General features: G+C 45.8%; 1 protein-coding gene across 2 annotated transcripts in view; it reads right to left on the bottom strand.

Moving 5' to 3' along the window:
* Window positions 1-16,340, bottom strand: part of DIS3L (DIS3 like exosome 3'-5' exoribonuclease) — a 310,197-nt gene that overhangs the window by 94,705 nt on the left and 199,152 nt on the right. For both annotated transcript variants that reach the window (XM_085644627.1, XM_085644628.1), the window contains exons 12-13: window positions 15,463-15,996; window positions 14,406-14,560 (exon numbers count right to left, since the gene is read on the bottom strand). In XM_085644627.1, coding sequence (XP_085500753.1) covers window positions 14,406-14,560; window positions 15,463-15,996 — 689 coding nt within the window. The remainder of the gene's footprint in view (window positions 1-14,405; window positions 14,561-15,462; window positions 15,997-16,340) is intronic.

The raw sequence follows: 16,340 nt of genomic DNA, 5'->3' as shown, positions 1-16,340 counted from the left end.
AAAATATGATTGGTATATGCTATGACCAAAGAACTACGAGTATGTCTTCGCTCTTCATTGTTATAGTTTATCATGTGACACGGAACATATGCACAAGCTTAAATAGTGGTAAAACTTTATTGGAGTTGTTGGTGAACAAGCCTGCTGGGCAGGCGAAACGCATCTGATTTTTTTCAGCTGACATTAAAACAACTTTCCAAACGACACAGCGTCGACATTCCGTTTTTCTGGATATTAAATCATAGTGTTGGACCGGGCTTCGGAGGTCCGTTAACGCCGACGCGCCTTGCGTTTAGGAGGTGGTGGGTTGCAGAAGCAAGCTTGGAACCGATATATATATATATATATATACATATATGTATATATATACATACATACAGTAGATAAAATTACCATAGGCTACCAAGCAATGAAAAGTCAGTGCCATAGCCTATCCACCTTCTTTTGTAAAAACAACCAAATACAACCAACAGCCAATCAGGTGACGGCACCCTCTAGAACAATCTCAAGAGAGGGCTAGGTTCATCAGATTATGCAGCAGAAGTGTGCAAGTATAAACCTTAGAGAACAAAGTAAGCCTCTCCGGGGAGGAGGGTGGGTCACATGCGAATCTATGAAAGATACCAATACTGGAGAACCGCAGTTACAGGTAAGTAATTAATTTTCTTCTCCAGTATTGGATCTTTCATAGATTCACATGCTTGAATCAGAGTAGCTAGCAGTTTCCTAAACATGCATGTTTAATAATATTGTATATTACCTTTATACCATAGAGGATGGTGGGCTATAACATACATGCTAGAATAGGAACATTCATAATGAGAGAACATTAAACAACATATCAATTGACAAGTATATAAAAGCTGTATAAAATTATATACATATAATAGATAACAAAAAATACCTCTATACACAGAGGCCTACCTTATTGAAGAAGATGGGGCAAGACTGCCTTTCCCACTGCTGCTTCGCTGTAGATGGCATGTGTAGGCAATAGTGCCGCGTGAAGGTATGAGCATTTTTCCAGGTAGCTGCACGGCAAATCTTGTCGAGAGGGACGCCAGCAAAGAGAGCAGCAGAAGAAGATTCTGCTCTTGTGGAATGCCCCTTGGTTTTGGCGGTAAGCGTTTTATCCGCTTTCCCATCACACAGTTGAATAGTAGCAGCAATCCAACGTGCGACAGTTCCTTTTGTAACAGCATATCCCAGCTTAATAGGTCCACAGGATACTAGGAGTTGATCTGTTCTGCGCAGGTGCTTTGTTCTTTGCAAATAGAATTTAAGGCATCTTTTTACATCTAAGTAGTGAATATGCTACTTACCAGTATGCATCTGTTCTTGGCATGTAGGGCTGCTGACATTCATATCTGTGCATAGATCGCCGCCTAGTGTTGGGTCTGGATGTTTGCACGTTGTTGTCCTGGAAGAGTCTTCGAAGTATCCTGAGATAGGTGACTCCTCCCCTGGACCACAGTGCGCATGGGCATCCTCTCCGTCCTCAGATTGTTTTTCGCCATTGTGGCAGTGATGGAGTAGATATAGAAAGTGATGACCATGCTATACAGTAATTCTGAGAGCTGCAGCTGCTACAGGCGCCGGGGAGGAGGGTGGGCGATATGAATGTCAGCAGCCCTACATGCCAAGAACAGATGCATACTGGTAAGTAGCATATTCAGTTCGAGGCATGTGGGCTGCTGAATTCATATCTGTGCATAGAATACATAGCAGTACCTCCCATTAGCGGCGGCCACCAGTGCCAGCTGCAGCGGTCTGAAAAAGAGTTTTGAGAACAGCCTGTCCTACAGCTGCCTGCTGTTTTGAGTGTATATCTACACAATAGTGTTTGGTAAATGTATGTATAGTGGACCATGTGGCTGCTCTACATATATCATGTAAAGGAATGTTTCCCAGGAAAGCCATGGAGGCCCCTAACTTACGTGTTGAGTGGGCCCGTGGGGGAATTGTTAATGTGCGTTTAGCCTTTTGATAGCAGATTTGAATACATTTAACGATCCATCTGGCTATACCTGCTTTGGAGATTGCGTTGCCTTTGTGTTGTGGGGAAAAGGCGACGAAAAGTTGTTTCGTCTTCCTAAAGTTTTTAGTTCTGTCTATATAGTACATGACGTCTAGTGTATGGAGCATTCTTTCAGCGACATTTTGTGGATTCTGAAAGAAAACAGGCAGTTCAATGGTTTGATTCATGTGGAACTGCGATATTACTTTAGGCATGAATTTGGGGTTGGTACGTAGTACGACCCTGTTTGCGTGAACCTGTATGAATGGCTCTTGAATGGTTAGTGCCTGGAGTTCACTAACTCTTCTCAACGAAGTGATTGCTACTAGGAAAGCTACCTTCCAGGTGAGGAATTGAATCTCACATGAGTGGAGAGGTTCGAAGGGTGGACCCATCAGTCGGGTGAGGACCAAGTTGAGGTTCCACACTGGTGCTGGTGGGTGTCTTGGGGGAATTACTCGTTTAAGTCCCTCCAAGAAGGCTTTGATGGCAGGCACTCTGAATAAAGAGAGGTGCTGCCTGTTTTGGAGATAGGCTGCTATTGCGGTGAAATGGATACGTATTGAGGTGTATGCCAGATTGCATCGGTATAGGTGTAAGAGGTAACAGATTATGTTTTGAATGGATGCGTCTAGCGGGTTAATGTCATTGTTATTGCAATAAATGACAAACCTCTTCCATTTGGCTGCATAGCAAGCTCTGGTAGTGGGTCTCCTAGCTTCCTTAATGATCTCCATACAGTCAGGTGGCAGGTTTAGGTAGCCAAACTCTAGGATTTCAGGAGCCAGATTGCCAGGTTCAGCTGTTGCGGATCTGGGTGCTGAATTTCTCCATGGTTCTGCGTCAAAAGCGCGGGTTTGATCCGCAGCCTTTGATGCGGCACCACAGAAAGTTCCAGAAAGGTGGTGTACCATGGCTGGCGTGCCCATGTTGGAGCAACCAGGATGAGTGTCAGTGAGTGTTGTCGCAGTTTGCGTGCCACTAGCGGTATCAACGGCGCTGGGGGAAAAGCGTACGCAAATCTGCCGGACCAGTTCATCCATATCGCATTGCCCTGCGACTGTGGATGTGGGAACCTGGCGGCAAAGCTTTGGCATTTTGCGTTTTCCCTTGTGGCGAATAGGTCTATCTCTGGATGACCCCACTGCTGGAAGTATGGTTGGAGTACTGATGGGTGTAACTCCCACTCGTGCATCTGGTGGCTGTGTCTGCTGAGCAGATCCGCCATCTGGTTGTCCTTGCCTGGGAGGTGTTCCGCCATGAGGAATATGTTCCTCTGAATGGCCCACTTCCACATGCTCTGAGCCAGATGAGACAATTGTGGAGAGTGTTCCTCCCTGCTTCTGTATGTAGTACGTGGCAGTCATGTTGTCCGTCCGGATCAACACGACCTTGTTGCACAGGTGTACTTTGAATGCTTTCATAGCCAGGAAGATTGCCATCAGTTCCAGAAGGTTGATGTGCATCTTCTTTTGTTGTGTAGTCCATAGTCCCTGCACTGTGTAATTGAGTACATGGGCTCCCCATTACTGGAGAGACGCATCCGCTGTCAGTATTATTTGTGGAACAGGCTCTTGGAACGGTCGGCCCTTGCAAAGGTTTTGTGGATTCCACCAATGCAGAGAGTTGTATGCCCGACCGCTCACCAACACTAGGTCTTTTAATTGCCAGTGAGCCTGATTCCATTGACGTGCTAAGCACTCCTGAAGCGGGCGCATATGTAGTCTCGCGTGTGGGACTATGAAAATGCAGGAGGCCATCATGCCTATCAACTGCATGAACACTCGCGCAGGAAGGGAGTGTTGGGGTTTAAACTTGGAAATCAGCATTTGCATGCTGTTGATCCTCACTAAATTTGGCTGAGCTGTGGCTGCCAGAGTGTCTATGGTCGCACCTAGGTACTGTTGTACGTGTGCGGGTTGGAGATGTGATTTTGGGTAATTTAGTGAGAATCCCAGACTGTGAAGAAGGTGAATGGTGCGGGACATGTGGCTGGCACATTGCTGGGCTGACTTTGCCTGAACAAGCCAGTCGTCCAGGTAAGGGTAGACGTGAATGTGTTGCCTTCGTAGATGTGCAGCCACGGTAGCTAGGCACTTTGTGAAAACTCTGGGTGCTGTTGTCACTTTCGAAGGGGAGGACTTTGAATTGATAGTGCTGCCCCTGAATGGTGAACCGGAGATATTTTCTGTGTGACGGGTGTATGGGTATGTGGAAATACGCATCTTTGAGGTCTAGCGTGGCTAGGAAATCTCCCTGTCGGAGGAGCGGGAGAACCTGCTGTAGGGTGAGCATGTGAAAATGCTCTGAGAGAATGTAGTGGTTATGGGGTCTTAGGTCTAGGATAGGTCTGAGTGACCCGTCCTTTTTTGGTATTAAGAAGTACAGAGAGTACACCCCTGTTCCCTGCTGGTGTACGGGCACGACCTCTATTGCGCCTTTTTGCAGCATACTTAGCACCTCCTGCTGTAATAACGCTAAGTGCTCTGAGGACATAGGACGGTGCCTTGGCGGTATGGTGGGTGGAGTGGAGGTTAATTCGAGACAGTAACCGTGTTGGATAACATCTTTGACCCACCTGTCCGTGGTGATGGAATCCCACGTGGACAGGAACCGCTGGAGCCTTCCCCCGACAGGTGTTATGTGGGCGGGGGGAAGGGAGAGGGCGTCACTGTTTGTTCTTGGGGGAGGACCTGGTATTGCCGTAACCACGTCCTCTGCCCTTGGTGCTGGAGCCACGATATCCACCTCGGGTGTTTTTATCGTAGGAACTCTGTGTGCCCCCTTTATTGTAGGTTTGCTGTGCCCCCTGTCCTCTACCTGCACCTCTATTTCCAGGGCGACGAAAGGAGCCACTACGAAATGTCTGCGTTTGCAGAGCCCCCATTGACTTCGCAGTGTCTGTGTCTTTCTTTATCTTTTCTAAGGTGGTGTCAACCTCCGGTCCAAATAAATAGTCGGGGTTGACCGGCTGATTGAGGATGTTATTTTGGACCTCAGGTTTGAATCCGGAGATTCGTAACCAGGCGTGTCGTCGTAGCATGACGCTGGTGTTTATTGCCCTTGCAGCAGTGTCTGCGGCATCCAGTGCACACTTGATGGATGCGTTTGTGAGCAGTTGTCCCTCCCTGATGAGGAGCACCGCTGCCTCTTTGTACTCGTCTGGCAGGTGTTGGAGTAGGGTCTCTAACGTGTCATAGTGTGAGCGGTCGTAGCGAGCTAGGAGGGCCTGTGTATTGGCGATGCGCCATATGTTTGCTGCCTGGGCTGCAATCCGTTTGCCGGAGGTCTCTAGAACCTTGGACTCTTTGTCCGGGGGAGGAGCATCACCAGTTGTCTGAGAGTGTGCCCGTTTGCGAGCATTGGCAACTACAATGGAGTCCAGAGGCAACTGGCTTCTAATGTACGTGGGGTCCCCAGGTGCGGGTTTGTACTTTTTCTCGATCCTGGGGTTTATTACCCGTGCCCTGGTGGTTTCCTTGAAAATGTCCTTTGCTGGCTTGAGGACACCTTTTAACATGGGCAGAGTCTTTACAGTCCTCTCGGAGGATGCGAAAGTGTCCACCAAGAAATCATCCTCGATAGTGTCTGAGTGGAGTTGCACTCCATGATTGGCTGCGGCACGTTCAATGAGGGCGTTGAATGCAGCAGTGTCCTCTGTGGGGGACGTTTTTGCGCCATAAAGTTGCGTGTCCTGTGTATCCAGAGCGGCACCTGGGTCTACAGGGTCATCCCAGACTTGATCAGGGTCTTACTGTCCCTCAGGGTCTATGTCCTCGGGGTAGGTGGTGTCGTCACCCATGTAGTCCTCCACTGCATCCGTGTCGGAGTGCGTTGGAGAGAATGATGGATCTGTGTAAGAGGTGTGGATGCGTTCATAAAGAACTGGTTCCGATTCCGCCGGCATTTTTTGTTTTAGCGGGATCCTGTAAGAGTCCAAAGCTTACCCTGAAGTGATCTTCCGCTTTCGGAGCATGAGCCTGCCGGTGTCGATGAAGTGGGACGGCGATGTCCCAGTAGTCGAGTGTTCGGTAGATGGGGACCTTGTCTGGGTAACGCGGGTTCTGATTTCGAACATTTTCGGCGCCGTGGATGGCGGCAAACCAAAGGTGATGTTGGCTGGTGCCGAAGGTGCCTTCTGTGCCCGTGTCGGTGCGGAGCCCGACGAGGTCTGGAGGGCTGCCTTTTCCCTGATGCGTTGCAAGGACGCTGCCACTTGTCGCACCTGGAACTCCGACGGTTGTTTGGCGCCGAGTGGTTCCGTAGAGGCAGGTGTGGACTTCTTCGAAGTGACCGGGTCATCGAGTCGAGGAGGGGTAGGAGCCGTCAACGGCATCGATGAGTGTACCGTAGTCGCTGCCTTCGAGGTGGATAGCGATGCAGTGGCTATTTTCACCTTGGTGGTCGGTGCCGATTGCTTCGGTGCCGGGGGCGGAGGCGCTTTGACGGGACCGACGGCTTTTCTTTTTGTGTCGGCGCCGACATCGGCTGCAGCGAGTTCGGCACCGAAGTCCCTTTTGGTGCGGTCGGAGCCGACGGGTTTGGCTGGCGTCGAAGGTGTGGTGGTCCTCGAGCCGACCAGTGTCAGTTTCACTTTCGGTTTCTGTTTAACCGGTGCGATGATTGGTTTCGGTTTCGTGGTAGGGAAACCAGTCTTTTTAGGTAACAATGGCTCTTGCTGTATGTCCGTGGCCGGGCCGGAGGGCGGGGCCGAAGAACTGCGGGATTGGTCTTGGGTAAGGCCCGAAGGCGATCCCTCGACCGGAGCCGTCGACTGACACACTGGGATAGCCTCAATTTGTACGGGTAGGCCTTGCTCCTCACCAGAGCTCCCTTCTTCGGCCCCTGAGGCCTCATCGTAGTCTCCTACCTCGTCGTCGGCTTCTTCCCTGTGAAAAAGCTCTTCATCGACATCTTCCGATCGGGAACCGTGTTCGGAAGTGGGGCTGGAGGGTATATTTTCCACGCTTTCCACATCTTCGTCCTCGGTGCTGAAGATGTTGGTCGGGGCCGGCGCCGCTTGCTGCGCGTCGATTCCGGAGAGTCTTCTTGGATCTGAATCGGGCACAGGCCATGCATTTCGATTCGTCATGATCCGGTGAGAGGCATTTGTTACACACCGGGTGGACGTCGATATGGGGGTATTTGGCGTGGCAAACAGGACACCGCTTGAATGGGGTCCTCGATTCCATCGTCAAAGTTCGGTCGATGGTCGGATTTAATGGATCCGAAAAGTTGTTAAAGCCGTGAAAAACTAGCCTGTAAACTGTCAATACCGATCGAAAACTAAAGGCCTTTTGGCCTGAAAACAAAATTTTCCTAACTTGAGTCAAGATAAGCACATCCGAACCCAATGGCGGAAAAAAACAATCTGAGGATGGAGAGGATGCCCATGCGCACTGTGGTCCAGGGGAGGAGTCACCTATCTCAGGATACTTCGAAGACTCTTCCAGGACAACAACGTGCAAACATCCGGACCCAACACTAGGCAGCGATCTATGCACAGATATGAATTCAGCAGCCCACATGCCTCGAACTGAAGAGATTTCTCCGCTGAAGATGAAGGATGAGGGAAAAAGGTGCGCAGAATTACTGGTTCATTAAGGTGAAACTGGGATGGCACCTTTGGAATAAATGTAGGATTCGTTCGTAAAATGACATATTCCTCTGTGAAATGTAAGAAAGGCTCGTTGATGGTAAAGGGTTGGATTTCACTTACTCTTCTAGTTGATGTAAGCGCGAGAATCAAAGCTACTTTCCATGAGAGAAATTCGAGCTCTATCTTGTAGATCGGCTCAAAAGGTGGCTTCATTAATTGTGACAAGACTATATTCAGATGCCATTCAGGAGGAGGCGGCCTGATAGGAGGAAAAGTTCTGAAAAGGCCTTTCATAAACTGTTTGATGATGTGAGCAGAGCAAAGAGAAGAAGTGTCCGATGTTCGTCTATATCGACAGATGGCTGCAAGATGGACGCTTATTGAAGCATAAGCCAGACCTGATCTTGCCAGGGATAAAAGGTAAGGCAGGATTTTTTCTGGGGTAGAGTCAAAAGGATGAATACCATTACGATGGCACCAAAAACAAACGTTCCCATTTCAGTCTATATGTTTTTGACGAAGATTCAGCTCTTGCCCGGGACAAAATAAATGTACAATCCTGAGGGATGACTAAATCCTTGTACTCATTGTGCTCAGGTTCCAGGCATGCAATTGCAGAGAAGCTGGATGAGGATGCAGGATCTGTTCCTTGTTCATCGTCAGCAGTGTGGTTGACGGAGGAAGGCGATAAGGACTGGACTGCGACAGCAGGAGAAGCTCTGTGAACCAGTGTTGACGAGGCCAACGTGGAGCAATGAGGATGAGCTGACACGGTTCCCTCTTCATTTTCATCAAGACTCTGGAGATTAGAGTATATGGGGGAAAAGCGTATGCAAAGATTCCTGACCATCTGATCGAAAACGCATTCCCCCCCATGACCCTGGCTGACGTTCCCTGCTGGTATAGAACCGGCATTTCTGGTTCTCCTGAGACGCAAATAGGTCCAAGTTGGGTGTTCCGCATTTTTGAAATATGCGGTTGAGAACCGTTTGGTTCAGTTCCCACTCGTGATTCGATTGAGTTAACCTGCTCAACGTGTCTGCTAGGTTGTTCTTTACTGCTGGGTGATGCTCCACTTTCATGGTTAGCTGATGCTGTAATGCCCATTCCCATATCTTCTGAGCTTCCCAAGATAGAATCGGTGATCTTGTCCGCGCATATAAGGACTGAGGATGCTTTTATCCTTGGGAGGAATGATTGAAGGGCTAGAGAAATCGCCAGCAGTTCCAGAAAATAGATGTGCATTTTGGAGAGAGACTCCATTTGCCGCTTACTTGTAGGTCTTACAGATGTGCTCCCAGCCTTCCAAAGATGCATCTGTTGTCAGAACAAACTCTGGAAGAGGAGAAAGGACAGTCCCAGAGAGAGATTGTGAGGAGATTGCCACCAAAGAAGTGCCTCTTTCATGATCAGAGTTATGCGAACTATGTCATCAAATGATCCTGATATTTGAAGCCATTGGGCATCTAACTGCTCTTGAAGTGGTCTCATTCTTAGCCGAGCATGAGGAACCATGAGAATGACGGAAGCTAACATCCCGAGAAAAAGATTTGAGGAGACGTACAGAAGCGCACTTTCTTTTGTGAAGGTCGTGAGCCAGAGACAAAATGGTGTTCAGTCTTTCCGTTGATAAGTATACCTTGTTTTGCAGAGTGTCTATTAGTGCTCCTAGAAACTTTAACCTATGAGAAGGAGCTAGAATGGATTTTCGAAGATTGACTGTCAGACCCAGAGAGCGGAACAGTTGTAGGCAGAAAGAGATATTTTCTGAAGCCTGACGAAGATAAGAAGCTTTTACCAGCCAATCGTCGAGGTATGGGAAGATTTATAAGCCTTTCAGCCGTAGGAATGCTGCCACGGGGGCAAGGCACTTGGTAAAAACCCGTGGAGCTGAGCGAAGCCCAAATGGAAGGACCATGAACTGATAATGAGCGCCTGCCACCGTGAACCGTAGAAATTTGCGATGCTTGGGGTGAATCGGGTTATGGAAGTAAGCATCGTTCAGATCTAGGCTTGTTAAAAAATCCAAATGGTTCAGAAGATGTAAAATCTCTTGAAGAGTGACCATGCGAAAGGATTTCTTCAGCAGGTATTTGTTGAGTTTTCTGAGGTCTAAATGGGACGCCAATCCCCCAGCCTCTTCTTTTTTATGAGGAAAAAATGAGAGTAAAAACCCTTCCCCTTCTGAAAACGTGGAACAAGCTCTATTGCTCCTTTCTGCAGCATTATTAAAGCCTCCTTCTTTAATAACTGAAGATGATGAGTTGTTGATCTTTGGGGTGGGTGATGAGGTGGCGTTGTGGTAAATTCTAGGGTATGACCATACCTTATTATATCTAGGACCCATTTGTCTGATGTTACATTTTCCACTGATCCAAGAAATGAGAGAGAGGGATTTTCTTTCGAGAATTCAGAGGAGCGGCAGGCGGCGAAGCAGCGTCACTGCTTACAGCACGTATCTCTGGGCTGACCCTGCTGTTTTCTTCTAGGCTCTCTAGAGTAGGCAGCCTGTGGAGGTGAACGATGTTGTTGCTGCTGGTAGGATGGCCTGTAGGAGGTGTATGATTGAGGTTGGTACCTTTGATAGCATCCTCAAGAGGAAACATTTCCTCTGCACCACGCTCCACGAAAGGGGGTTTTCCTGATGTGGAGCGCGCCTGGAGCCTTAGCCGTGTCAGTATCTGTTTTGATGGCTTGTAAAGCATCAGCAACATGATTGCCAAAGAGTGACTCGCCACCAAAAGGCATATCCAAAAATGTGCCTTGTTCCTCAGGGCGGAACATGGTTGCATTCAGCCAAACCTGGTGTCTCAAAACAGCGGCTCCAGCAAGCTGGCGGAAACCCAGAGACACAATATCCATGCGTCTATAATTTCGGAAGCTGGCCTCTCTCCTTCAAGCAGGATTTTCCTCGCTACCATCTTTTTGTCTTCCGGAAGTAAATCTAAAAATTGGGCAATATCCAACCACATCTGTCGATCGTACCTGGCTAGAATCGCAAGAGCATTGGCAGCTCGAACAGTTGCCCCTGATGTGGTTGTAAATCTCTTTCCAATATTATCCATATGCCTCCCTTCCTTGTCAAGTGGAGTAGTGACGGGCGTTAGAGGATTCCTCGATCTCCGTTGTGCAGCCTGTGAGATGACAGAATCAGGCTTAGGGTGACTTATAAGGCACGCTGGAGCATCGTCCGGAGCCTTGTATTTTTTGTCAATACTAGGCAAAACCGGAATAACAGTGGCTGGTGTTCTCTTCACTTTTAATCCTTCCTCGGTCAACAATAGTAAAAGATCTAACTGATTTCCTAGATGTGTCTTTAAAATCATAAAGAAAGCAGTATGATTGCTTTACTGTAAGAGATAGTTAGAAGCGTGCTGCTGCTCTCTCAATTAAAGCATGAAAGCCGCCGATATTTGGGGGATGTTTTTTCGTCGACGAAGACTCAGAAATCAACTCCGTCGGCGGTTAAATGCTTCTTAGAGACAGATCTTCATGGAATGAAAAGAAGAATATTTGTCTTTGTCTTTTTTAAAGGCGTTTTCCCTCAGTAGGAAATGGAAGCTTTCCTTTTTGTGAGGTACTTTCTTCCTCATGACGAGATTTCTTTGAGGAGAGTCAACAGATCTTTCTCTCCTTTTAGGTGTTTCTTTAGATGTCAATGAGGTAGAGCTCTCCCCATCCACAGAGAGAACATCAGATTTCGCCTTAATTTTTTTAAGCCAAATTAGTAGTCTCCCCTCCCTGTCTTTGAGGGTCTTAGTAGAAAAGGTTCTACATATCTTGCAGGCTTTTACCTTGTGTTGAGGGTAAAGGCAATAGATGCAGTCCTTATGTGGATGTTCAGAATGCAGCCTCTTTTTTCCACACGATCCACATGACCTGAAGAGACCTTTCTTAGAAGATTCAGACATGTTTGAAGAAAAACTAGCAAGAAACTTGAAGAAACAGAGAAAAACTGAGCAGAGCTCAGGGAGACTCCCTTTCACACGATGTGCGGTAGAAAAATCTGAGGAACATAGCGTCTCTTGGGATTGTTCTAGAGGGTGCCGTCGCCTGATTGGCTGTTGGTTGGATTTGGTTCTCTTTACAAAATAAGATGGATAGGCTATGGCACTGACTTGCTATTGCATGGTAGCCTATGGTAATTTTATCGAATGCTTTTATATATATACCGTGGGAATCCCACTACGATGACTGGGATGATTCAAGATTGTGAATCTATGAAAGATCCAATACTGGAGAACCATGTTTCATTTTAATTTAGCCTACTTGATGGTGGCTTATGCATTTAGAGGCCAATGGAACAGAGAAAGGAGGATCCGTCCTTGTGATGGACTTGGCTTTCTTTTGCAGTATTTACCGCTCTATTAGCGCAAGATTTATAAGACCACATGTTTCAAATTTCAGGCACTGTAGGCAGGCCTTGCTTTTTCTTCAATCTGTTCCCAATGAGCTAACAGCCGTTTCAATTGTAAATTTCGTTTCCGCTGCTGTGAACATGAGTATTTACCAGATTTATATGCCATGACTATATCGAGCTGAAAGTGCCTATCATGTTTTTATTGATATATGTCATTCTACGCCTAAGCGTCCTGTATTAGCTGTGGATGTGTTTGAATTACTTTTTCACTTGTATGTCTTTTCACTGTCCCGTTGGCCGGCCCTGGATTCAGGTATATGTGAGGGTAGTGCCGGGTCTTCATTACCACTAACGTGGCAGAGCATTAGATCTTTTTTTTTTTTTAGTTTTAGATAGCCTGTCCCCCTATCCTCAAATTGTATGTTTAGCTATATGGTGTGGGTGACGAGACTTGTGATGTTGTTTTCAATTTTAATGTTAATATACTAACTGTGCAGTTTTAATTGCACACTTTATTTTATATTCATTGTTAATATATTAACTGTGCAGTTTTTACTGTGTCCTTTCATGTATTTCCTAGTGGAATCCGAATAAAGAATAACTAGGAATCCGAATAAAGAATAATGACTGACAATCTTGCTGTGGTACACGGAGCGTGGAAGGAAAGGCTGTAGAATGCCTTTTTTTGTAACACAATAAAATGTAAATACCTGTAAATTAACTGTACACATTTCAGAATACCTCAGCATTTAGAAGCACTTTTTTGAAGTTCTGAAGTGTGACGGAAACAACAGTTTTAATGGGATCAAAACAATCAAAAGACACTTTTATTTGGTGGTACGCAAATGATAATCATTGCAATCAAATTCCACACCTTATCATTTGGGTGCCATCTGGTTTTATCAGTAAAACTGGGAAAATGTAGTGGTCATTTTAAATAAAAATGTGCGGTGTGTAGATTAGTGTGCTCCATACAATGCTTCAGTAATAGAATTGTGACAGTGTGCTCCAAAATACACTATCAGCTACATACTAAACCTTTATCAGGCTCCTGCTGAATACATTTGCCACACTGTGTGAAGCTGGGATTTTTCACAATCCTTATGACTTCAGTTATGCAACATTGATGTTGCCGCCCCCCCTCTCTAAAAACTTTTCCAGCACCACTGGTGCAAATGTGCTGAATTATGTCCTTAAGTCCAGTTTTAAAAAACAAAACCTTGCAAGTATTCCCAAGTAACGCTCCATGTGAACCTTCCAGTATTTTTGCCACTGTGTTTTTTGTACTTCACAAAGCCATTTCACTGAGAATGTGATCACTATACATAATCATACACAATCATCTCACTCGTTATGAATTTTACTCACAAATTGAAAAATAAGCATGTGGCCTAACGGCGACAGCTGCCAACTTTGGATATACCCAACAAGGTTTGAGTGGCGGTGTTGGATCTGGGCAAATCACCTAATCTCCAGTGCTTGAAATAAAGAGAAACTGACCTTACGTAATATAATCTGGCGCTCATGTAAAGCGCTCCAATGCCCTTGGGCAGTATTCATGATGTAGATATCAAAAATGTATATGAGGCCTTACTCCATACTCTGCTGCAGAAGGAGCTTTTCAAATACACTAAAATCGCTGGTATTAATGCCAAGATTTTCACAAGCCTTGTGATTTCAGTGAAATGATGTCACAGACCAGCACCTCACTTTGAAGAGTGTTCCAGCTCCAGTGTAGTTCACCATCTGCCCTTTTGTTATGGGCAGATACATTTTCTTGGCCACAGTCTGATAAAGACATATTGAAGGGCGTGGTCAAGGTTGTGACATTTACCAACTATTTCTGTAAGAGAGGAACGCAAAGAATTGTAAAGCGTATGCTATGCTGGTAATTCACAGCATTTTGAAAGCATGTCTATTAATAAATTTTAAAACTCACCCACGTCTCATCTTTGTTAAAGCTAGGTGTGTCGCTAATGTTTGTTGTTCTAGAAATTTGGTTGTAGTTCTAAAAAGTTTGGGACGCAATGAATTACACAATTACAGTGAACGTGGCATCCCATTCAAACCCTTGAAATGAATGACAATCCTCTTCTTTGTTTTATGTTACCACTTTGCTTACATCTACCTCATCACTCCCTTATACGGGCACTCTGAATTTAACTCCTATTAAATATAGGTTACCCCAAGTCAAATAAGTCATTACTGTTGATCTGACTAGTTTTTTGCTTTTATAAGAAGCTACTTCTAGGAAACAAAATTACCAACAACAGTTTCACCTTCTAGAATACTGGCCACATTTGGCGATAAAAGATTCAGAGTAAGCGGTTTTAGGTTTTCATCTCATTCATCAGCTCATAAAAGTCTAACAAACAGCTATCAGATGTTGAGAAGAGCCACGCTGGGAAAAGAGAAAGAAAATTTCATACCGTAATGGTAGAACTGGTCCTCAGCGCAGGACCCAGTTGAGAAGTATTCTGCTACAGACATAGCCTGTGTGGCCATGGAGCGCAGAAGCTTATTCACCAGTGGGTCAGCTGGGTCATGGGCCTTTTCCAAAGAATCTGCCAAGGCTTTGTTATTCCTACAGAGAAAAATGGGTATCATTTACACAGGACACAATTTAGTTCCATTACATAATAAACAAGAGTTTAATGTTTGTAGGCAGCGGATCCCAAAGTGTTCTTCTCGAAGAAACACACATACCCGCCTCCCATACCCGCCTCCCCCTAAGATGCTCTAGGATAGTCTCCCCGAGAAGAAAAGAAAAACTGAATACATTTATATACTCTACCGAAGGGACAAAATAGCGAACTTTGATAGCAGGCTGCAACCAATGTGATTCATGGATGCATCAAGGCTTGCCTTCCTTAATAGTTTGCGTCCCAACTTGCTCAGTCCTGACCACTCTAACTACCAGACCAGAGTCTGAATTACACTGTTAGACTAAAGTCTTGGAGAGATTGTTTGCTGTCTTTTCATAATTGTGCATTTATCTCCTTTCAACAACCACTAAAATGCATGTCTGAATCCGCAAAGTAAATTGAGGGCACAACCACTATCCTTTAAGTAATGCTTGCAAAGAATTAGTCCAAAAATGAGTAGAGAAGAGATGAAAGTCACCCATCTCCCAAATTACTTAGGGATGGGCAAGGGGGAATCGGTCTATGTGCTACACCTCTTTTCTGGTTAGGACTCAACCAGGATGTTAAAATCAATAAGGTATATTATCACATTGAGCCTGAGACACCAACCATCACTAGTCCAAAGTCTTGTCAGTGTCACAAATTCATCAATCCCTTCCCTCTTTCTCCAAAATGATCCTCTCCCCTTTACCTCTATGTATCAATCCGTTCCCTCAGAATGTTGCCACCTGAAATTAATAAGTAGCTAGTTTATGTAAAAACAAAATCATGCTTTTTATTTAGAAGGTACAAGTGGCTCATAAAGGCATCACTGAGCACTATCAATTCACAAATAACGTACCGTGTATCAATATAGAATCCTTTGGCTTCAGCACATTCTCGAAGTGCAGTAAAGAAATCCTGGCATGGTGGTGGATGTAGGCGCAGCAGGGCTTGGTGTGGGAAGCTTTTCCAGATCTTCTTGGCCACCCAGTGATTGGCAAGGATCATGCACTCAGCAATTGTTTCGTGCACCTCCAGTGGCTGCTTGGGGAGGAGATCATCAATGTTTTTTTTGTCATCCAGTTGCACCTGCACTTCCACCCCTTCAAGTTCCAGGGCTCCCCCAATGTCCCTTTTCGCCCGTACATGTTTAGCCACGTCAGTCAGTCTTTGAACAGCAGCACGCAGTTCGTCCAGCCTGGTGCTACGTGCGTTTTCTCCCAACTGCATAATTTCGGGGATATCATTTGCCACAGACAAGTCCCCATCCAAAAGTCGCTGGGCTGCTTCATAGAATAATTTGTACGCAGATCGGATGATGGTTCGGCCATACCACACCTTTTGTATCTCATAACTTAGCCTGTCTAGCTCCCACATAACACTCACTGCATACCTGACAAAAAAAAGAGATAAAATAAGCATTCACTTGTTGCTGGCAAATCAGGAAAGACACAGTAAGATATCAATCACATGGATTTCTTCTATCTGTATATCCCAGCTACAAAGATGTTCTACTCATGAGGAGGTGATTGCATTTATTACAGGACAACTGAAGGTGTAGTACAAGTATAGTAACCCCATTTACTACCTCTCACTGTGCAATAAAGCTGAACCTACAATTCTGCTGTGCAATACATGCAAGCCCCTTGTGCCCCTCTAAATAGGCAGCCTATTCTAAAAAAAAAATAAAAAAATAAAAAGCAAAAAGGACCTCTCTTCCCACCATTTAAGAAGTGT

Source organism: Triturus cristatus, chromosome 3_1 (assembly GCF_964204655.1).
Source record: "Triturus cristatus chromosome 3_1, aTriCri1.1, whole genome shotgun sequence".
Taxonomy (NCBI): Eukaryota; Metazoa; Chordata; class Amphibia; order Caudata; family Salamandridae; genus Triturus; species Triturus cristatus.
Note: the sequence above shows the minus strand (reverse complement) of the source record. Positions and strands in the feature narration are given on the sequence as shown.